This window comes from Ahaetulla prasina, chromosome 12 (genome assembly GCF_028640845.1).
Source record: "Ahaetulla prasina isolate Xishuangbanna chromosome 12, ASM2864084v1, whole genome shotgun sequence".
NCBI lineage: Eukaryota > Metazoa > Chordata > Lepidosauria > Squamata > Colubridae > Ahaetulla > Ahaetulla prasina.
Genome location: NC_080550.1, coordinates 8163180 through 8185919, shown reverse-complemented (window position 1 = coordinate 8185919; position 22740 = coordinate 8163180). Strand labels below are relative to the sequence as shown.

Here is a 22740-nt window from a genome sequence, read left to right as displayed (position 1 = left end):
TGTTATGCATCCCATCTTTGGCTTCCCCTCCTGCCTCTCCGTTGAAGACACAGTAGGAAGCTGCTGTGTCTTTTTCTCTGGAGTCAGAATAAGGTTGCAGCTGCTGTCCTGAACATAGTTTATAAAATTCAGTTAACAAGAGAGAATTACCCAGATTGGGAATGCAATGGGCCTTCTCTGGACATGAGTCCCCAAATGGCTCCTTTCTTGCTTGAAAGGCTTCTGCTTTCTCTTTCTCTTTTTCTCTCTCTTTTTCTCTCTTTCTCTGTCTCACTCTCATTCTCTCTTTCATTCTCTCAGTCTTTCATTCTCATTCTCTTTCTCATTCTTTCATTCTCCTTCTCTTTCTCATTCTCTCTTTTTCTGTCTCTCTCATTCTGTCTTTCATTCTCTCATTCTTTCATTCTTCTCATTCTCATTCTCTCTCTGTCTTTCGCTCTCTCTTTCTCTGTATCTCATTCTCTCTTTCATTCTCATTCTCTTTCTCATTCTCTCATTCTTTCATTCTCCTCTTTCTCCTTCTCTTTCTCTGTCTCTCTCATTCTGTCTTTCATTCTCTCATTCTTCTCTTTCTCATTCTCTCTCTCTTTCTCTCTCTCTCTCTCTTTCTCTGTATCTCATTCTCTCTTTCATTCTCATTCTCTTTCTCATTCTTTCATTCTCATTTTTTTTCATTTTTATCTCATTCTCTCTTATTCTTTCTCTCATTCTCTCTCTCTTTCATTCTCTCATTCTTTCATTCTCATTCTGTCTCTCATTCTTTTTCATTCTCTGTCTCATTCTCTCTCTCTCATTCGCGCTCTCTCTCTCTCTCTCTTGTTCTGATGCTCCCTGTCTTCTTCATAGGTCGGCGGAATAAAAGATAAAGTTTTGGCCGTGCACAGAGCTGGTTTGAAGAGCGTCATCATCCCTCAAAGGAATGAAAAGGACCTTGAAGAAATCCCTGCCAACGTACGGCAGGATCTCAATTTTGTGATGGCCAGCACCTTGGATGACGTCCTCAATTCAGCTTTCGATGGGGGATTTTCCACAAAGGCCAGGCTCGATCACTTGAATAGCAAACTCTAAAAAACAACAACGAGCGGATGAAGTTGACCGAAAGAACGAACGACAAAGCCGAGATTTACCTAGTAGCCTGTAAACGCAAGTGCGGGTTAAAGGGGGCAAGAACAGGCTATCCGACATTAGTTGCTTATTTTTACGTTTTAAGAAGAAAAAGGAATACTTTTAAGGGAACAATGATGATTCTTGCTGCTGCTTCTGATGGGCCCTACTCTGCATTCATGGGCATAGTAGCTCCGCAGAGAGAGATCTGAACGCTTAAACTCTTAATGATGATTATTTCCCAATGCTATTATGAGATAGATTTACACCTGGACAGACAGCATAGCAGTCGCTAAGCACATGAACCTTCAGGAAAGCTTTTTTCTTCCCCCTGTTAAATTCAGTCAATGAACTTTTTTTTTTTTTTTGCTGGAATGTCAGAGTCCTTGTCAAATGACTGTTGTTGCCAGGCAGAGCTTTCTCCTTTCCTGTAAAGGAAGAAGCATTGCAAGCATAATCCTGAGACGAGTCCCTCTCTCCAGCTGTAGTGCCAGTGCGGAGAAAAATATACTCTTTGAGTCTGAATGTGCAAAAAACAGACCCGGCCATTAGACAAGTGGCTCGTGAGGCCACCAGGAAGTATTAAATTCTTTGCAATGATACCTGAACTGAGTTCTTAGCTCCTGCCCCAGCTGCTGTTTTCTAAACTCCTGAAAATTAATAATGGTGGTGAGCAAAGAAGCCATTGGTTTCTTTCAGGTAAACGGTGCTGTTTAATGCTTCGTTGAAAATTAAATTTTCTCAACATCTACCATAGGGTTCGTTTACTGGAGTTGTACCATTTTAAGTTCAGGTGCATTAGGAAGTTCCAAGAGACAACTTCCTTTGTGGAAGTTGGAAGAGATTCCTTTGTGGGTTCGGCCACACGTCCCACAACAGTGCACTGAGAGCCACAGAACGTTTAGCTCCCGAGACTCTGAGCGTTTTTTAACGTTCTCAGCGCAGATAACTTTCAACTATCAACTGTGGTTGATAAACAGGCATCCATGAAGACAATTCTTCCCCCCCCCCCCCCCGAACTGGCGACTTGTTCTGTGAATGCAAAAATGCGACACACAGTAAAAACTCTTCTTTGTAACAGGCAAGCAAATGCATTTGTTGAATCTTATGAGCAAATGTGCGCTCTTCCAATGTGAACGTCGGATTTTAGACCTAATTTTATTTAATCATCTTTTTTTTCCCCCAACGAGGAAATCTATATAGCTGCTGAAAGTTGACATTGGCTCGATGGCACCTTGTCCTCTTTTTTTTGGAGGGGGAGGGCACACTTTCTGAGGACACCTTGATCAGCATAAAAGGTCACTTTTGCAAGATTTAGATACATTTTTAGGATGCTTTAATATATATGTGTGGAAAACCTAGCCAAAACCTAGTAGTATAAAACAGGTTAATAAATTACAGTATGTTATTACATGCTATTAAGTACCATCTCCAGGGGGGACCAACTCACTGGATCTCCTCCGCAAAGTACTAAGATGAACACAACTCGGGCAACAGACACTGTGCAAAGAGTTCTTTGTAATTAGCTTAAATCAGATCTTGTCCCAACACTCTAAATTACTTCCCAGCTGCAAATCTAAGTCACCATTCATATAAAGCAAAACAGAAACAGAAATAGCAATACAGTTAACTATATCATTAACTGTGTGTCTATAACCCGAATGAGCGTGGAATTGTATGTATTCCTCTAACATGCCCTACAATCAATCTGCTTTTAACTGCTGGATTATTTTCCCCTGCATTTTATTTATTGCTTTCAGCTGTTCGGACTCCATGCTTGTCCTGCAAGTCTATTCTGGTCACAAACAGCCTTCCAAGTGTCATTACCTCTTCGTATCATTTGGGTTACTTGATCAATGCTAGATTCAAGTGGTACCAGTTGGGTCAGTATGTGTGTGTGTGTGTGTGTGAACCATTTGGCGCACCCTTTGTTTTGTCAATATATCAACACCTACAGAAAAATGCGCTGGCTTGCAAAACAAGACATATTTAAAGAGGCCAGCTGCTATTCATTTTCACCCACTCTCCAAAATCAAAATGGTCCAAAAGCTTTGCACCAAAAAAAAAAAAAAAGCAACCCAAGGCAGCTGCCCAGTGTTTTTAAAGGCTTTGAATGCAAAAGTTTTCATTTAAAATGAATTTGAGGATTCATTGAGAACCAGCCAAAGTCCACAGTATTTAACATGGAAATAAAAAAAAATTCTAGATTTGAGTGTCTAGGGAGATTCTCAGTCATCCAGGTAAGTCATGGTTGTCCCAAAGGTGCTTTTTTTCAAAAGGCAACTGGATTTCCTTTGTTTTTCCTTGAGGACGTTTTGCTTCTCATCCAAGAAGCTTCTTCAGTTCAGTTATAAGAAGCTTCTTGGATGAGAAGGGGTCTTCCAGGAAAAGCAAAGAAAATTCAGTTGCCTCTTGAAAAAGCAACTTTTGAGGCACCCTGGATATTTGAGCAAGATTAGGATTTAAGAGACAGGCCTAAATGAAGCATCTGTTGTAGGATAACCACGCTATCATCTCCATATTGCTGTATAATCTATATGACTATTAGCTTACGACACTAAACTCTTCTTGACCATTTTCTACTCCAATCAAAACAGCTTTCTCCTTTTTTGTGAAAAGCATGACCTCTAACAAAACGTCGTAGCTTTGAGACTGCTCTGACATCCTCAAGACCAGTGTTTCCCAACTTTAGCGTGTTTTAAAGATGTTGTAGACTTTAATTCCCAGCTGGCTGGAGCATTCGGTCCTTTTTGCTGGAGTTTTCCTTGAAAAAGAATTCCAGAAATCAGGTTTTTGCTATGCCAGCTGCATTATTTCAGGCTGTTTTAAAACAACCCTTATTTTAGAGGTGGACAGCTTCCTTATTGATTGCGTTGTCTTAAATTTCCTTTTTATCCACCGTTAAGAGAAGAGACATCTTAAATACAACAGGAACTTATCTCTCAGACATATCACTCCCTATACTCCCTCTCCCCTGCCTTTTCTGATATCATTCTTAAATTCTACTTCTTTACTGACGTCTGTTTAGAGTAGATCTTCCTGCTTTAACAGTGGCCTGATCTACAACAGATTTCCACCTCCCTTTAATCCCACAGTGCAAATCTTGTGGGAATTTATATCCTCCCACTGTCACAGCTAAGGAATGCGAATGCAACCTTTTGTCCTCCTACTAGCCAGTCTGGTGACATCTGAGAAAATCTGAAAATACGTCTTGGGCTGTGCTGGAACAGGAAGCTCAGCCACTTATCTTTCCGTAACATTTTACTTGTGAAAGGAAGTGACTTGGGAAACATGTTGAAGGGGAACGCTGGGAGATTAGGTGCTATTCTCTCCCCCCCAACTGCACAGTAATGTTTCCTTGGCAATATAGGTCGTCCTCAATTTACGACCACAATGGAGCCCAAAATTTCTGCTACTGAGACAATTGTTAAATGAGTTTGGTTAAACCGACCATTCTTGCCGCAGTTGTTGAGTGAATCCCAGCAATTGTTAAAGTTAGTTGTTAACAGTTGTTAAGTGAATCTGGCTTCCCCATTGCCATAAGTAGGAGTCAGTTGCCAAGCATCCAAATTTTGATCACATGACCATGGGGATGCTGCAATGGTTACGAGTTTTCACGCCAACTAAGATAATTGCCCCAAGACAACCAACGTAGGATAGAATAGGAAGGAAAAAGATGTGGAGTATTGATATACTTGAGGCATGAAGAGGATGAGCTTGTTGGCTGCAAAGCTGACAGCCTAGGTTCGAGACCCAAGTACTACGCAACAGGGTGAGCTCTCGTTCCTTGCTCCAGGTCTTGCCCAGTTTGAAAACATGCAAATGTGAGTAGATAAATAGGTACCACTTTGGTGGGAAAGTAACAGCGTTCCATGCACTTCAGCATATAGTCATATGAGCCATGACCACAGAAATGTGTTTGGATAACACTGGTTTTATTGGCTAAGAAGAAGAGGTGAGCAATGCTCTCTAGAATCAGATATGACCAGACAGAGGCTTTGTTTCAGATCTCTAGTGGTTGGTTGTACTAGCATACTAGCTGAACCTATAGAAACTTCTTTTTACCAAGGGTTACACGTTTGAAGGTAGATGATGCAACAAAGGTAAGCAAGTTTTTTATAGCAATCTCTGGGAATTCAGAGTACATTGAAAAGTACAATATATATATGTGTGTGTGTGTGTGTGTGTGTGTGTGTGTATGTATGTATGATGTATGTATATATATATATATATATGTATGTGTGTGTATATATATGTGTATGTGTGTGTGTGTGTGTGTGTGTGTGTATATATATATATATATATATATATATATATATATATATATATATATATATAAATAAATAAATAAATAAATGTAGGTCTTTGGTTGTTGGGTTTTCTCCGTGTAAAATCAGAAGTGTCTTGGCAACGTTTAAGTCTCATTCGTCATCTTCAGGCTTCAACCGTGCTTCTGGGAGCAATGTGTGATTGCAGCTGTTTCTTCCTTTTTAACTGCTAGTGGGGGTTTGAACTGATTGGGTGGGAGCTTGGCTGTGCTCTGATTGGATGGAGGTTTTTTTGTGCTCTGATTGGCTGGGGGTGTGTCCTGTCCTTGAAGCCAAACAACAGCAATGCAGCTCACCAGCTCAAATCCCCCTGCAACTCAGACTAATCTGAGCACAACCAAACCCCCACCCAAACAGGACACACCCCCAGCCAATGAGCACAAAAAACCCCTCCATCCAATCAGAGCACAGCCAAGCTCCCACCCAATCAGTTCAAACCCCCACTAGCAGTTAAAAAGGAAGAAACAGCTGCAATCACACATTGCTCCCAGAAGCACGAAGCTGAAGCCTGAAGATGACGAATGAGACTTCGTCGAAACGTCGCCAAGACACTTCTAATTTTACACGGGAGAAAACCCGAACAACCAAAGACCTACATACAAACACCCGTGAAAACCTCAGAAAACATATATATATATGTCTCATGCGAAAGGGCAGAATAATAATCTAGATACTTTGTCAAGACTAGCAGAAGAGTTCAATAGTTCTATTAAGTACTGTTGCTATAGCCGGGACAGTTGGCTGTACTGTATGACTCAAGGTGGGTTCCTAAGTATCATATGCAAACAACCGAGCTAAATTTTTGGGCAAACGTCCAACTGCCCTTTCACTGCTGCCCTGAGAATTGCTGACTCAAAGAACAACTTAAATAAGCTTGTGAAATCATCCTGGCCCTGCAGTACTTCTTTAAAAGATTGACAATTTTCCTCTAGACAGATGCACCCTTGGAGAGCATTCAACGGGCAACTAAAAATGTATATGACAGCTTTGTTCTACTTTGTGCAGTTTCGTGAATTTAAAAATAGAGGGAAATACTCAAAATCGAATGATATAAAGATCATTTGACAACGCCTGACTCGTGCATGCCTTGCCATCTCATTAAGCAAAAGGCTTAATTGCAAGCCTACGTAACTTAAACGCAGCTGTCTCCTTTGAAGTCAAAACTGGTTACTACTACTGTCAAATGTCATGAAGCCGATATCTATCTATGCAACTTGTTTATTATGTACATGGAGCACATGCCGTTCCTCGCAGCCAAGACATGATATGCACTGCAAACAAAAACTTTCCATAACTATATAATGTCCAGGTGTATCCAGACATTCCTAATAGAGGCTTTATATGCCTTGCTAATCCCTATATCCAGTAGCCTAAATCTCATACTGGTAGTTCTTGATTTATAACTGGTCACTTAACTATCATTCAAAGTTAAGACGGACTTGGAAAAAGTTACTTAATCTGTCTTCTAAGTTACGATTACTGCACCCTTTCCCCATGGCTGTGTGGTTGTATTTTGGTGCTTGGCAACTGGCTCGCATTTACAACCAGTTGCAACATCTCAGGATCATGTGATTGCATTTTTCTACTTTCTGGCAAAAAAAATGTCCATTGGACGAGCTGGACTTAAAACCATTTGTTTTTCTTAATGGGTACGGTTGCTCATTTAGGAACCATTGTAAAAATGATTGTGAAATCAAGACCAGTCCCATGGCAATCTGAGTTACGACCAAAATTCCAGACTCCACTGTGGTTGTAAGTCGAGGGCTACTGTAAACAGCACTTCTCCCATTCACTTCCCTCTTTGTTGCCTCAAATCTCGTTGTTAAAAGAATCATTGATGATGGTTCCTTTAGTCATCTGAATTTTTTTTTTTTCATCTTAAGATAACTTTAAAAACAAGGTATTGGTGCAGTATGTGCTAACATGCCTGGCTTCTAGGAATAAATACGAAGTGTGTGAGAGACCACGCCTCACATTTCTCCCGGATGTTCCCATCTATAAATGGCTCAAAGGAAGTAAGGCAGATAAGCATTCACAGAGTAGCCTGCTGGAAGAAGATCCTTGGCACCAAAGGATCCTGCTGCAGGAACCTAGCATTAAAGGTGAAACAGCAAGGAATACTTCCATTTTCGTTTGCTTTCATTCCATTATTGCTAAACCAAAAAACAAAGCAGACCAGCCAAATCACTTTAAGATATTTCAGTTTGCCAGAAATTCTTTTAATGACAGAATTTTTAAAAAGACCAAAACAGGTTTATTTCAACTGTCTCCTTTAAACAAATGGTCTATATTTATAGTTACAAATACTGTAAACTATGCTTTCTTGTATTGCATAACTAATTAATACAAGAATGACCTCAAAATGTTTCAAGATCTCTCAAATTCTTTTGAAAATTGGCCTGAATTTCCCACTAACTTAAAATAAATTATAACATTATGAAACATTCAAAATCAAGTTTGAAATAAAAATGCAAGGATATCTACAATCTAAAAGATGACTATTTTGAAATTTGTTTAATGGTGTCTCTCTTCTTCAAGTTGTATGTACCATTCTTCGTGGCAAAACAGCACCCTTAAAAACATTACCAATATATGGAAATTACATTTAACCATAAAGCAATTTTGCTGTGTATCAGAAGATGACACCCATAAGCTATTTCAAAAGGTCCCCTTCCAAAAAGCAAAAAGGAAAGAGAAAAAAAACCCTGAATCACAGGAAAGAAAAATCATTTATTTAATGAAAAACTAGAAGTTAATAAAAATTAGCAAATACACAGAAAATTTATACAAGAACAGCAGCAATACTATGTAGTGACTTGGGAAGAAAAAAAAAAGCAAGGGAGAAAAGGAAGGAACGGGAGAAACAGCGGTCAAACCCCAAACCGCTGTGCATGGCTTGTCAGTCAAAAGAAACACAAATGAAAACACAAAACAGTATCCTTTTTCAAAAGTACAATTAATCTACAAAGAAGTTTAGAATTATTTTACAGCGCTTTTCATAGAATCAATTCTTAATACAAAAGGATGCCCATTTCGGGTATATATATATATAATATAATTTATATATATATATATATATATATACGCACACACACACATATATACATACACATATATGTATGTATGTATATATACATATATATACATATATATATATATATATATACACATATGCATATATATATATACATACATATATATATATATATATATTTATTTCAGTGGTTTACTGCTGACTCATTTAAATATATTAGTGTTATTACATGCAACTGTTATCTGCACCTGAACAGTCTTCTCATTAATTTACCTTCATTGATGCTGGCCTCTCCCTCCCAATTGTTCACACCTAAGCAGTCAGATGTTTACCAAGGTTTCTGCGAAACCCAATGCAGCGGATTTGGATTGAGGTGATTATTATTATTATTATTTTAGACACTGGCCCTGAAAATGTCAGATTGGGGTTTCAGCACATTGAAATTGTCACATTAATACCTAAGTTGCCGTTCTCTGCAAACAGCTGTGCAATGCTGGTGTCAAAAACTAAGCAGTCACTATTCATGATGGCGGTTGCGATCCCCTCATGGATCGATCGCGGGGTTGCTTCCCAAGTCAATCGCCGCCTGTGACCATTTAGCTCGAGGCGGTAAGCAAAATTTTCAGCTTGTTTCCGCGTGCCTATCAACTGTACGATTGCAAAGAACTGCTGGTGACCATCGTATTTCTCCTGTTTCTCCAGTACTAACATGAAGTGAAAGCCAAAGCAAGACTGCATCATAACCCAGTCGACAGCTCCGGGAAGATTAATGTCTGTAGCAAGGAAAACAATATCTTCTCCCTGTAGCGTTGTTATTGATTTATGTTGGTGCATGAGGTGTGGCATGACAGCATCCAGAGAGCCTTGCCACTTACAAGAGGCCCCAGGGCACGGACAAGAGTAAGGCCTGAATTCACAAAGCTCTTCGTGGTCAGCTTTCTCAGTATGCGGCAAAGTTATCTCGCAGCCGGAGGAGGCATATTTACAAGGAAACAATACGGAGTTGGCAACTTTTTCCATAGCCAAGTTCCGAATGGAACCCAACGGTCCTCGGCAGGTGGGACAACAGGTGAGCTTGGGGCGACAATTGCTACAAACGAGGTGCCCACTTTGGCACTGGAGGATAGGTGGCAGCACATAGTCAAAGCAGACGGGGCACTCAAAGAGGCTGGCCAAGTCATTGTTGGAAGCGGTGGTGCCTGTCAAAGCAGGTACCCTTTGGGACGGTGTACACTTGGAGGTACCTGTCGGAAGTGCTGTGGCAGTCTGACGACTCATTTCTGCAAGAAACGAACAAAACCAAAACCAAAGTGAGTTCCTTTTAACTAGCAACAATCATCCCAAACTTTTTTATGGGGAAAAGATCAAATTTAACAATGGGCCGATCCATAGAATGGCCCATTGTTCAACTATTTGTCACAGTGGCTTTCAGATGATGATAAAGAGAACAATAAAGGTTATATACTTCTCTGAACAACTGATATTTAAATGTGCATGGCCTCTAAAATGTTCCATAGTTACTAGCTGCTAAAATAGTTACCTTCCATGGTGAGGTCTCAAATCTGCTCTGAAGGTGCTCTAAAAGACAGTAAGAGATTTTGATAACAGCAACAGGTTTTACCTGAAATGGAATCACTATAGGAACATTTTCCTCATTTTTTTCTCCCCAGGATTGCTATTAAATAAACAATATTTAAAAAGAGTGCTCATTTAAATACTAACTCTAGTAAGCTGATTTAGAACACTTTCAATCTCTCTTTTTTTAAAGCAAGCCTGCATTTCAGCCCAAGTACCTATGAAGTTTACAAACTGGTGAATTAAAGGTATCAATGAGTAACTCAAAAAATATTTTATATGGCAAAACGTTGGTTATGATTTGCTTAATTAAACAGGATCTGTAAGTATTCTTGGAATTGGGAATATCAAGAAAACTTCCAGAGGTTCAAAACTTGTGATTGAAATCACACCCTAGATAGAACCACAACAAAACTCTTGCCAAAACTGTAAAAGAAAAACCTAGCAGTCTTTGTAATCAAATTTTGCTTGTTTTCTGGCATCTTTTTTTTTAATCCCAAACTGACAGGAACTGCCTATTGCTGACAATCAAGCTCAGTCAGGATTTCCCAACATCTTCAAATTAGCTGCTAAGTTAAAAATAAAAAGGTTCCCTGAGTAGCTACCTGCTGTTGAAGAAACTACTTCCGGATACACGGAGCTTTTCCTCAAGAACCCCTGGGTGATAATTAGCTATTCTGCCAGGCCTCTTGCAATGCAAAAACTGCCATCATCTTAGTGACAAACACCTAGGAGGTAAGCAATGGCGTTATGCCCAGGAGGAATAGCAGCACCCTTAGCCAATGTTTCAGTATATTATGCTTTATAGGGATTTAAACAAAAGATGGGAAAGCAGCCCCTTCCTAAACACGTGGGACCAAAATATCAATATTTTGAAGGTGCCACATTCCAACAACGACAGTTTATGTTTTGTTTTTCATAGTAATCGGAACATTTTCATCAAATATTTTCCCTGGCCATCTGGCTACATGTTTTGCGTGGCTGAAATGCTATTAAATACCTATATCTAAATATAACTAACCTCAGTAGGCTGGTAACAGTCTCACTGTGCATGCCAAGAAGCATCTGCAAACCCCAGAAAAGTACTGTATGGTAAAACCAATTAATAGAGTAGGATTCAGCAGTTAAAAGTACTCAAATTAAAACAATATCCCCATTTATTTGGCAACTAGTTCCTCTGGAAAAAAAACATGGTTAAAGCGATGTACTGCTATATTTCAGCTGCTGTAATTAAAAAGGCAAGGACAGCATTTCTCCTTTTTGTTAAAATAGAGGTAATGCCTCTTCTGCCTATGAACACTAAATAAATTTCCTCCAGAACTGTTTATTACCAAAGAAGACATTCCTTAAATCAACTGTATTATAATGAGAGAATGGTCAAACATGTATTTGGTTACCCTGTTGTGTAAATCACCCACACCCAAAAAGCTGGGCATTACACACCTATAGCCACACTCAACCAGGCCACATATTTCATAATACACAATCCTGTAAAGTGATTTAGAAATCACATTTCCACACCCTTTAATCAGACGGCAAGTGCTTCCAACTACTTTTATCAAGTTTATCAAAGTTCAGCCTTAGTTATTTCGTATGCTAAGAGATTAATCATACGGGTTTTACACTTGCTGTGAAACAATTCCCACACTAAGTTTATAGGGGTATTATTCTATAGTATTATTCCCATCCTCACTTTTCAAGAACCAGTAGATTCTTGATGGATTCTATTATCCATCAAGAGTCTACTGGTTCTTGAAAAGTGAGGATGGGACCGCATTCTCATACAAATTTTCTTTATCTATATTGACAAGAACATGCTCTAGAAAAGTTTTCTAATTAAATTCTTTGCCAATTTATAATTAGGTCATTCGGGTGGCCTCATGGAACAATATATATAAAATTGTTATTTTATATTAAACATATTAATATAAATGTTTTACACACAGTTTTATTGAGCTTGCTTAAAATAACTCAGTAGTTTTCCGTATTGCCAATCATTTGCCAGAATAGAAAACCCTCATGTGACAAAATCCTTAATCCATTTGGCTGAAACTGATCACCACTGTAGTCATCTAGATGGACAGGACAAGTTTCTATGTATTCATCTAACTTCTTTCAGCAACATCTAGAATTTTCTCCACTTTCATCCTTGTAATATCTTGTGAAGGACAGGTTGTGAATTTTCATGGCTGAGTGTGGATCTGAATCTAATCCTGAGTCATAGTCCAACACCCTAACCAGTATGTTGGCTCTTTCAATTTAAACTAAACTGGCTTTACTAAAAACATGTTTTGCAAACTTAAATATCTGGCTTGCTTGAAATATTTCATTTCTAGAACTGCAAAATCTGGGCATGTTATTAAAGTACTAAGTTCTTATTTGACCTATTTAAAAACTGATTTTCCAATTCCTTTAAGTATAATTGTGCTCATATTAGTTGCTAAGAACTGGCTTATATGCTATTGTAGGTCTCAAGCTTTATTATGAAATGTTTTTTAAGCACTTCTGTGCCAAAAATTCCAGGTATAAATTACTATCAAATAGTTATATAAAGTAATGCATGAAAAAGAATCTGATTCCAATTACTGTTCCTTACTCCCTTTATCTATAGGCCAGGTTTAATATATCAGTTAAAGTATTAGCACACGCAAAGTACCAGTTATTAACAGCTGGAAGTATTCCCCATTCCCCCCACCCCATCTTTAAATCTTCAAAAACAAACTATCAATATCGGATGGAAATACATGCAAAAAAGCCTGCTGTGCTGGGAGTAGAGAACTGAAACTAATCTTTATCCAGCCAGTGACTCACCACTTTTAAGTGTTTTGTATACTTTCTCAAAATACAAATGACAGGGTGTGGATGAATGTGGGATCCTGCCTCATTATCATGGAGCATGTCAGATCATGCCCAACTGTAAAACAGATCTCCAATGTTATACAATGTATGTAGATCTGTTTTCTGACCACATCAATACTTTACTTGCTACCTATACTAAAAATCACTATTTTTCAACAGTCAGCAATTATGTGAGAATACAATCTACTTCTTGAGATTCCAAAATTCTATCTTGCATAGTATTTTTAGGGCTTCTGCTCTAGTAGAAAGGGGATCCTGCTCTATTTTGGTATTAGAAAAAAAAAATCAAGTACAATTACAATTAAAATCAAGTACAATTAGACAACTATGTGCCAATGCTTCTCCATGATTTTTTAACCCCATAAAAGATGCTGATTTTTAATTGGCACAATACTTGGAAAGATCTCAAGAATTCAAATACAAATTGCCAAATTATATGTCTTTGGATTAGCGTATCAGGGCATGCCAAATTCCAAACCGATGCAATTACTTAATAATGTATTGCAAACGTATTACATAGTGATTCCACTCTCTGTCACATTTTAGACATACAGTGAATTTTGAGATAAAACAAAACATTAGCAATTATACCATTCCCATTTAAAGCACGTGACTTTATTTGTGATAGCAGTATGTGGTTCTGCCGCTTACAAGGAGGACCGATTCAACCAAATTACCATCTGCTGAAAACTTACAGGTGTTTCTCACATTTCTTTAAAGCAAATGAGACAAATGCCTGTGATATGCCAGGGCCACACAATGGACTTCTACAACTCTTGAATATGAGACTCCAAACAATGCCAGCTTAAAAATGCGCTACCTTTTCTTTTGTTGCTTTTATTCCCTGGCAGACATGTATCAAGGATTCCTTTCCAAGCATACAGAAAACTGAAGGCGGATTTCCCCGTCATCAGGAGTAAAACAGCTCATTGCGTTTCTCCATAGAAACAAAAACAATCCACAACAGAGGCCCCTCCTGGAAATTCCTAGGCTTGCAGACAGCCAGCGCAAACACAATACCCAGAAGGGGGCACAAATCCATGAAAGGCAGGCAGTTTCCCGGACACGGCCAGGGCGTGGAAACCCAACATTTCTTTTTCAGTAAAGTTTCAGAAGTAATCCTGAGCGTAAACCAACTGGGAAAAAGAAGGGTGTGGGGAAAGCAAAGGTGAGAGTCATGGAGTTGCAAATCCGGCCAGTCTCCGGTTAGATCCACCTTGATCAGAAAAGCTTCTTAGGATGGTTCCTGCATTGTCACTTCCACCAGCCTTTTTGTAATCTTGGGTGATCTCAAGAATCAGAGCTAGCGATGGCACAAATCTAAACGCCGCAGCAGCTCCTCCAGAATTCAGCCCAGTGCCTTCTGCAGCAAAGCCACTGGCTGCTGAAGGAACCCTGAGTCTGCTATTCTTCGGCTCCTCGTACACATCGGGGAGGGAGCCACGGAGTAGAGGCGGTGCCTCACCTCGGCCTAGGGAAGGAAGAGGCAGGCAGGCTGGCCAGCCAGCCAACGGGCGTATCAGCCTCACATGACCAGCTGGACTCTGCATGCAGTCAACTAATGCAGGCATCCATCAAAGCAGAGCCTGCTTAATGCAGAGAAAGAAAGGCTGGGAAAAAGGAGCCCTGGGCCCTTCCCCAACCCCAACCCCAGCCAGCCTAAGAGAGGAGCTCAAGGCAAAGTGCAAACTACAGACCTGCCCTCCTCCCTGCCCTCCGAGAACCAGACTGTCTCCAACAAGCAGCTGGTGAGTTTAATTAGTGGCCCTCCTGCAAAGAGGGTTTAATGTGGAACAGAAAGAGCAGCAAGGCCAGCAGTCTTCCCTGAAACCAAGGAGGCTCTTTATCCAGCAGCCAGGCTGTTTATCCTCTCCTTCCTATACCCAGTCCCGTGCTTCCTAAAAAGATCCAGCAGGGGGCAGACTTTATCTGGGTTTGGAAGCTAAGCAGGTTTAATACTTGGAAGAGAGACCACCAGGAAATCCCAGGGGAGTGAAAAGTCAACAAAACAATATTCTCACAGTGGTAAATCTCTTGTATAGTGAGGAAACGGCATAGCTCTCTCCAGATAAGCTCAACTCACTAAATTATAGGTAAAGGTAAAGGTTCCCCTCGCACGTATGTGCTAGTTGTTCCTGACTCTAGGGGGCGGTGTTCATCTCCGTTTCAAAGCCGAAGAGTCCAAAGATGTCTCCGTGGTCATGTGGCCAGCATGACTAAACGGCAAAGGCGCACAGAATGCTGTTACCTTCCCACCAAAGTGGTCTCTATTTTTCTACTTGCATTTTTACGTGCTTTTGAACTGCTAAGTTGGCAGAAGCTGGGACAAGTAACTGGAGCTCACCCTGTTACACGGCACTATGGATTCAAACTGCTGAACTGCCAACCTTTCAATCGATAAGCTCAGCATCTTAGCCACTGAGCCACCACATCCCTCACTAAATTATAATATGGACATTATTTTGGAATAAATAATCCCTTTTATGATTGTTAAGACTACTAGTTCTCTCCAAGTTGCCCACAGGCTGATAGCTACTGAAGAGTGCCTGCCATACCTGGGAATGCCAAGAACGGAACACAAGGTATTTTACACGGGCTAAGGAGATTTCCCGTGAAAACAGCTGTTTATACTGAGGTGTATTTAAAACACACATGCAAACCTGAAAGAGGTGAGCAATAATTTCTACTGGAGCTGTGCAGATGAAGACAAACAAGCCAAATCTCAGTAAATCAACTTAAATTCCAGGATTCCTCAATATAAAGGAGTGCAGAGAACAACACATTCTGCAGTTCAATGCAGGCAGACAAAAGGAGAGGCAGGCAAAAGGTGATGCAAAAGGAGATTTGAAAGCTCTGAGTAACTCTCCAAGGATGTCCCCAAAAGTTTTTAAATGCTAATGTAACATAAAGAAATTATTTTTCTTTATGTTACATTAGCATTTAAAACTATAATTTTTAAGAAAATGTTGGATAGCCATTTGTGTGAAATGGTGTAGGGTTTCCTGCCTCAGCAGGGGGTTGGACTAGAAGACCTCCAAGGTCCCTTCCAACTCTGATATTATATTATATTAATTATATTATATTATATTATATATTGTATTAAATGTATGACAGAATTACTAGTAACCATATTTAATTTTACTTTGGTGTACGTGAGATCAAAACAAATTGGGTTTCTCTTTCGGCCCTGTCACTCACTTTTAGTATGCAGCTTCCAAAAAAAAGTTTGTTCCTCTGATGCACTGAATGCCAGGAATAGCACCAGATACAACACGACTTATCTGATGACGCATGGAACAAACAGCTGCAAATTCCTAGGGTTCCTATAGCTTTAAACCTAAAGGTATAAGCATCTGTATTAATAGTGTGTATGGATTTAGTTAATTAAACAATTTTAAGTGGTTAAATGATATAAACTAAGCCTTTAAAAATAGCACTGCGAAACTAGGGGATGGGGTGATAGACTGAAAGTACATTTTTCTTTGGAAGGCCATTTCAGGTTGTGTAACAATTACTACTATGTGTACTGGAGGCTCCAGAAAAACACCTAACAGGAAGGTCACTGAATGGCAATGGGGTCTTAAAAATGTCACCTCTTTCAAAGCTAAATTCTTTTCTGTGTCAGGCCAGCTCCAAAACTGCATTCTCATTTCCTGCCTCTATCCCCTGTTTTGAGGAAGTCTTGTGTGATGATGGAGGCAACATTTTCAGGGCTTTTGAGGTTTCCCTTGAAGAAATAGCATTCTGTAACATGCCTTATAATAATACTCCGTTGGAATTTTCCATGGGGGTTTCACATACCAAAATGTGACAACTACTTGTCTTTAGTGTATGAATGGGACACTTTTAGAAAATATCAGTGCTGTAAGTTAAATTAAAAACCTGAAAAAACATTGAAGAAAACACAAGACAAGTCACTTTCTGATTATCAAGAAAATCAATTTAAGTCACCTGTTCAACTGAAAGGGAGACATCACTTACAAAAATGAAGTCTGAAAAGTAATGTTTCAGAGTTTTCTTGAATCCCATTACTCTACAAATATTGCATGCACTTTAGTACTGGTATGTAAATTTATACATACACATGTATAGATTGAACAAGAAACTTGGAATTAACAATTAGCAACTCAATTAAGATAAAGATTGCAGCATCCACATACATCTGTAACACAAGCCAGATAACATTTTCTTTTAACTTCTCATAGAAAAGCTGTGAAGGACTTCCAGGTTCATAAGAAATATATTTTCATACACATCCAATGATATTTCCTGGTGGTCTGCCATAAGACTGATGATATTTCAACCATATTTGTTACCCAAGCAGGCTATAAATAAATGCATTTCAATGTTATTGAAATCTTCCTTTAAAAAGATACTTCGGGATAGAATTGACGTGAAATACATACAAACTGTAATAACAGAACTTCTAGCAGGCTATAAAATGTAGGAGCTAAATCACAATAAAACTTATCACGTAATAGGTAGTGTATGGACTCAGGTTGAAGAACTAGTAGCAATTTCTTAAGTCCAAATTTCTTGTGGTCAGCATCCATCCCAATTTTAGGGCACTTTTCCTCAAGCTTTTCCTTTACGTCCAATAGTAGGATATCAAACTTAATACCTAAGTGCCCACATGTACTGGGTTTTTTGGGTGATGGTGGTGGAGCAGTTTGTATTTCAATTAACTACAAAGAGTCATGCACACTCAATTTTGCTTCAGTATAGCATTATCTCCCTGGAATCTTGGAAAGCTGTGTGAGTTTGAAATGAACTTTCCATGATGTTCATTATCTTCTTACAAACTATAATCAGGAGCCTGAAAATGATTTGTATTTGGTCTGCAGTTTATATATGCGTATTTCTGAAGATCCTATGTGCATTAATGTCAAAGCAAATTCAATACAGGTCTCAATGAGGAATGGGTTTGTCTTCAAATTCCATAGTTAGAACTTGGCTTTTTTTCTTTTAGTAAGTTATTACTTGTATCTAAAACAGAAATGAGCTATCTTTATATACAATTAACATCAGAAATCAATCTGTGGTGCAATTGATCAGGATTTTTAAATATAAAAATGAACAATTAACCTCAATGCAATATGTATCCAGTAGCTTGTTTTTAAAGTCTGATCCTGAAAAACTGCAGTATTCCTGCAGTATCCCTACTCTCACTTTTACAAGCATGGATATAAATGTTTTAATATAGACTGACAAAACAGATAAAAATGAGAAAATAACACAATAAACTCAGGCAGGTGATTACCATTACCACTTAACACCACTCCATAAAACTGCTCCAAAAGAAACATTTTCATATGATTCAAAGATTATTTACAAGTTACATAAAAACAAAACAAAAAGATGTATTGAATCTTTCAAAGCATAAGCACAAGTTTTGAACTGAACAAGAGTTACTTTGTTCATCAGTAGTTAAAATAGAAAATGTGCCCATACATTCCATTGATTCCACAATAGTGAAGGATGCTGCTAACTTTAAAAGTGGTGGCCAAGATCCAAATTATTCAAGTATCTTGCACAGCCCAAGGGATAGCTGGACTTCTATTTTACACACGCAAGTCCCCTGTCCCTCTCTTTGACATTTAAAAATCTGTTTTTGGAGGGGAAGAAATAGAAAGTTTTCTAGATTTCACCACCCTGAATTTCAGTACCTGTGGCACTTGCCAATTTTTCCCCAATGCAATGTTAGCCCTGAATTGTTCCTTCTCCACAAAGGTAAAGATACACTTGTGCATTTACATCAAGAAATATACAGCAACGTGTATCATAGATAGGCATGGTATTGTGCAAGAACAGAGAAAATGAACTAAGGTGGAAAGAGAGAAAGGAGATCTCTGGTAAGACAATTAGAGATGAGGACAGCTTGCAAAGATCCACCCAAAGCTTATAACCAGAGCTACAGTCCCAGGTACATTTACCTGGGAGAAAACTCTATTCAACCCAGTGGGATTTACTTCCAAATAATCAGTCTACCTAGTCAAACTGAGTTTCTGAACCTCACTCCACCAAAACAAAAGTACCCAGTGGGATTTACCTTGAAGCCAAAATGTAGAACTGCCATCCAGCAAATGGCAGCTGTTTTTTTTTTTAATGGCCCCAGAAAGAGAAGCAATGAAGCTTCCCATGACCCTTCCCCCGCCCCCATCTCTCTGTCTGTCTTCATACATCATCCAGAGAGGAAACCCCTGGATTGAAGATGCAGGTTTTCTAAAGTCAGGAATGAGAGGAGGAAAATTATCAATCCCCATCCTCCCCATTCCTGATTTCATTTCTTTAGGATAAGGATGAAAGCCTCCCAAAGAAAAGAAAAAGAAAAGAAAGTGGGAAAGGGCATCTTGAGTCCTTCTCAGCCATAAGGCTACAATACAAGAGAAAGGGAGAGAACAGAGATAATGGATGGATGAGTGGAATGGAGGATGAATGGAGGTAAGTACAGCTATAGAAGGCAGAAGTTGATAGATAGATGAATAGATAGATAGATAGATAGATAGATAGATAGATAGATAGATAGATAGATAGATAGATAGATAGATAGATAGATGGATTGATAGAAGTTAGATTGATAATCAGAATACTATGAGGTCTGGGAAAACTGGTACACATGGTCAATCAATAGAAATAGAAAACAATATATATATATATAAGGCTATTGATGATTAGATGTATATAATGTATATATAAATTATATGGAAGGTAGATCAGAAATATACAATAATGTCACGGTTCTGTTGAATATGTACAATTGTTATGAAAAAAGAAAATCGTAATAAAAAAAAGTTAGATTGAGAGATGAATAGAGACAGAGGTAGAGATGGATGGATAGACAGACAGAAAGATAAGATAAGACACAGATAGATGATAGGTAGAGATGAATAGCGAGAGATAGATGGATGGACAGACAGACAGAAGTTAGATGATAGATGAATAGAGAGTGATGGATAGATAGATAGATAGAAGCTAGATGATAGATAGATGGAGGGGGGGCAGGCGGATAGATGGATGGATAGATAGGTAGATAGATGGATGGATGGATGGATAGATAGATGGATAGTAACAGAGTTGGAGGGTCCTTGGAGGTCTTCTAGTCCAACCCCTTCTCTTCTGGAGATCAGATAAGATAGAACGGGGCCTCTATGCCCACACAGTCACACTTTTATCTTCTCCGCCCCCACAAAAAGACCGGCCTGTTGCAAAAGCCATCAAAAACCAAGTTAAACTAATAAAACGGGCGTATGTGTGTGCGGGAGGAGGGGGGTTAAGGGAGAGCGGAGCTTGGACCGGGGGGGGGGGGGCTGGACTAGAAGACCTCCAAGGTCCCTTCCAGCTCTATTCTGACTGATTGATTGACTCCCAGGGCCGCCCCCCCCCCTCCGCAGGGCGCGCTCGCGAAAGAGAGAGTCCGTGTCTCGGCCTCGCCGGCCTCGCCTCAGCCGCCTTCTCCCCCGCCCCACCCCCGCCACCGGAGCGGTTCCTTTTGTTCGGCGGCCTGGTCCCCTCCTCCTCCTCCTCCCGCCCGGTCCGGTCTCCTCTGAGGCAAAGGCCCCTCCGCCGAGAGAGAGAGAGAGAGAGGCTCGGGCGCCTCCGCTTCGCCAGGCCCGGCTGGCGTTGTTTTCTCCTCAGAAAGAGGCCCGCGCGCGCCGCTAGGCCACGGCGTGAGGGGAACGCCGCAATCCAGGCCAGGCCAGGCCCGGCCGGGTTTAAAGGAAGCCGGCGCGGCGGCCTGGCTTCCTTCCTCCTCACCTGTGGGCGCTGGGGCTGGGCTGGGCTGAGCCGCGGCCTGGCTCCCACCCGGAGAGTCCGCGAGGATCGAGCGGGCGTCGTTGAGGGCGACGAGCAGGAGGAGGAGAAAAAAGAGACGCGGGAGGGAGGCAGCAAACACACAAACAAAAAAAAAGGGAGGGAGCGAGAGGGGGAGGCGGGCCGGCCGGCCGGCGGGCGCTGCGTGGCTCCTCAAGCAAGGGCGAACAAGACTCGTGCGCGCGGCCGCGGTGAACCAACCAACGAACGAACCGGCCGAGGAAGAGTGCGAAAAACGAAAAGACGAAAAACAAACAAACAAAAAGGCGGCCGACCGAACGAGGCGATCTCTTTTTTTTCTTTTCCCCTCTCTCTCTTTCTCTCCCCGGAGCGCTGCCGAGGCGGGAGGGGGCGCGCGAGGGAAAGCTCTCCGGCGGCTGCGCGCGCACCCGCCTCGCGGGCACTTGCTCCTTCCCGAGGCTGCTCTCCCCGCCGCTTTCTCCCTCCACCCCCCCCCGCCTTCCGCCTCCTTTCACCTGACGCGCAAGCGCACTCGGACCCGGCTGAGCTGGAGGGAGGGAGGTGACTTGGTTAGGTCGGAGTTCGCCCTTGCGAAGTAAACCTTGGTTTATTGGTCCGGCAATGGTGGCTTAGTCAGCCAATCCAGCAGGAGGATGCCCAGATCAAGGGGGGGGGGAATAAAAGGTAAAAAAAATATTGCACAAAAATATATCTATATGTATATATGTGTATATATATATATAGGTCTTTGGTTGTTCGGGTTTTCTCCCGTGTAAAATTGGAAGTGTCTTGGCGACGTTTCGACGAAGTCTCATTCGTCATCTTCAGGCTTCAGCTTCGTGCTTCTGGGAGCAATGTGTGATCGCAGCTGTTTCTTCCTTTTAACTGCTAGTGGGGGTTTGAACTGATTGGGTGGGAGCTTGGCTGTGCTCTGATTGGAGGGAGGGTTTTTTGTGCTCTGATTGGCTGGGGTGTGTCGTGTGGTGGTGGGGGTGTGGTTGTGCTCAGTCTAGTCTGTGCTGCAGGGGGATTTGAGCTGGTGAGCTGCATAGCTGTTGTTTGGCTTTGTGGTCGTGCTACATCTTCATAGTGGGTGTCAGTCTGCTGCATGAATGGATTGGAGGGTTTGAAATGGCTAATGTTGCAGCTGCGGTCTGGCTTCTGGTCCTTGGTCGTGCTTCATGATCAGTGTGGGTTTGGGTCTGCTTTCTGGGTGGATGTGCGGTGGTGACATCCTGTGTGGACCTTGTGAGTGTGGGTCTGGTGTCATTCCTCGTGTTAGGGACTCGTTTTTCAATAAGGCGGGTTTCCAAATGGCTGGTAGGCGGGAGGTGTCATCTCGTTTGTTCATGCTGTGTGGGCGTTTTCTATCTCAATGGCTTCTCTGATTATTCTGTTGTTAAAGTGTTCAGTTTTGGCGATAGTTCTGGTCTTTTTAAAGTCAATATCATGTCCTGTGACTTTAAAGTGTTGGACCAGGGAAGAAGTTGGTTCCTCTTTTTTGAATGAGTTCTTGTGTTCTTCAATGCGTGCACTTATTCTTCTGTTGGTTTGTCCAATGTATGTGGTGGGGCAGGCGGTGCATGGGATTTCATATACTCCTTGATTTTCTAACTCAATTTTGTCTTTGGGGTTTCTTAGGATGGTGGATATTTTTCTGTTTGTGCAGAATGCTGTCTTGATGTTGTGTTTGTGGAGGATCTTGCTGATTCTGTCTGTGGTGCCTTTTATATATGGGAGGAGGGCTGTGCCGTTTTCTTGTTCTCTGTCTTGGATTTTAGTGGGGGGTTCTTTTTGGATTAGCTTGGTAATCTTATTTGTTTGGAATCCATTCAAACCCCCACTAGCAGTTAAAAGGAAGAAACAGCTGCGATCACACATTGCTCCCAGAAGCACGAAGCTGAAGCCTGAAGATGACGAATGAGACTTCGTCGAAACGTCGCCAAGACACTTCCAATTTTACACGGGAGAAAACCCGAACAACCAAAGACCTATATACAAACACCCGTGAAAACCTCAGAAAACAAATATTGCACCTCTACGGGGAGGAAATCCACCATCTGACCA

At 40.8% G+C, this 22740-nt stretch overlaps 2 protein-coding genes and 1 long non-coding RNA gene across 9 annotated transcripts in view; 2 read left to right on the top strand and 1 right to left on the bottom strand.

The window, feature by feature from the left end:
- Nucleotides 1–5302, top strand: part of LONP2 (lon peptidase 2, peroxisomal) — a 53177-nt gene extending 47875 nt beyond the window's left edge. The window contains exon 15 of the mRNA XM_058155657.1: nucleotides 847–5302. Within this exon, the coding sequence (XP_058011640.1) occupies nucleotides 847–1068 (222 nt within the window). The 3' untranslated portion in view covers nucleotides 1069–5302. The remainder of the gene's footprint in view (nucleotides 1–846) is intronic.
- A 2840-nt stretch (nucleotides 5303–8142) lies between these two features.
- SIAH1 (siah E3 ubiquitin protein ligase 1) lies at nucleotides 8143–21126 on the bottom strand. Of its 6 annotated transcripts, none has more exons than XM_058155662.1 (3): nucleotides 20656–21126; nucleotides 10007–10044; nucleotides 8143–9746 (listed from the first exon to the last, which is right to left on the bottom strand). In XM_058155662.1, exons 2-3 carry the CDS (start codon nucleotides 10011–10013, stop codon nucleotides 8896–8898), a joined length of 858 nt encoding a protein of 285 aa, XP_058011645.1. In that variant the 5' UTR covers nucleotides 10014–10044; nucleotides 20656–21126; the 3' UTR covers nucleotides 8143–8895. The 6 variants fall into 6 exon arrangements, with proteins under 6 accessions (XP_058011645.1, XP_058011644.1, XP_058011643.1 ...); XM_058155661.1 differs by lacking the exon at nucleotides 20656–21126 and adding an exon at nucleotides 13721–14313; XM_058155660.1 differs by lacking the exon at nucleotides 20656–21126 and adding an exon at nucleotides 10647–11730.
- LOC131184427 (uncharacterized) overlaps nucleotides 15431–22740 on the top strand; it is a 35291-nt gene continuing 27981 nt past the window's right edge. For both annotated transcript variants that reach the window (XR_009151968.1, XR_009151967.1), the window contains exon 1: nucleotides 15431–15482. This is a non-coding gene — a long non-coding RNA (uncharacterized LOC131184427). The remainder of the gene's footprint in view (nucleotides 15483–22740) is intronic.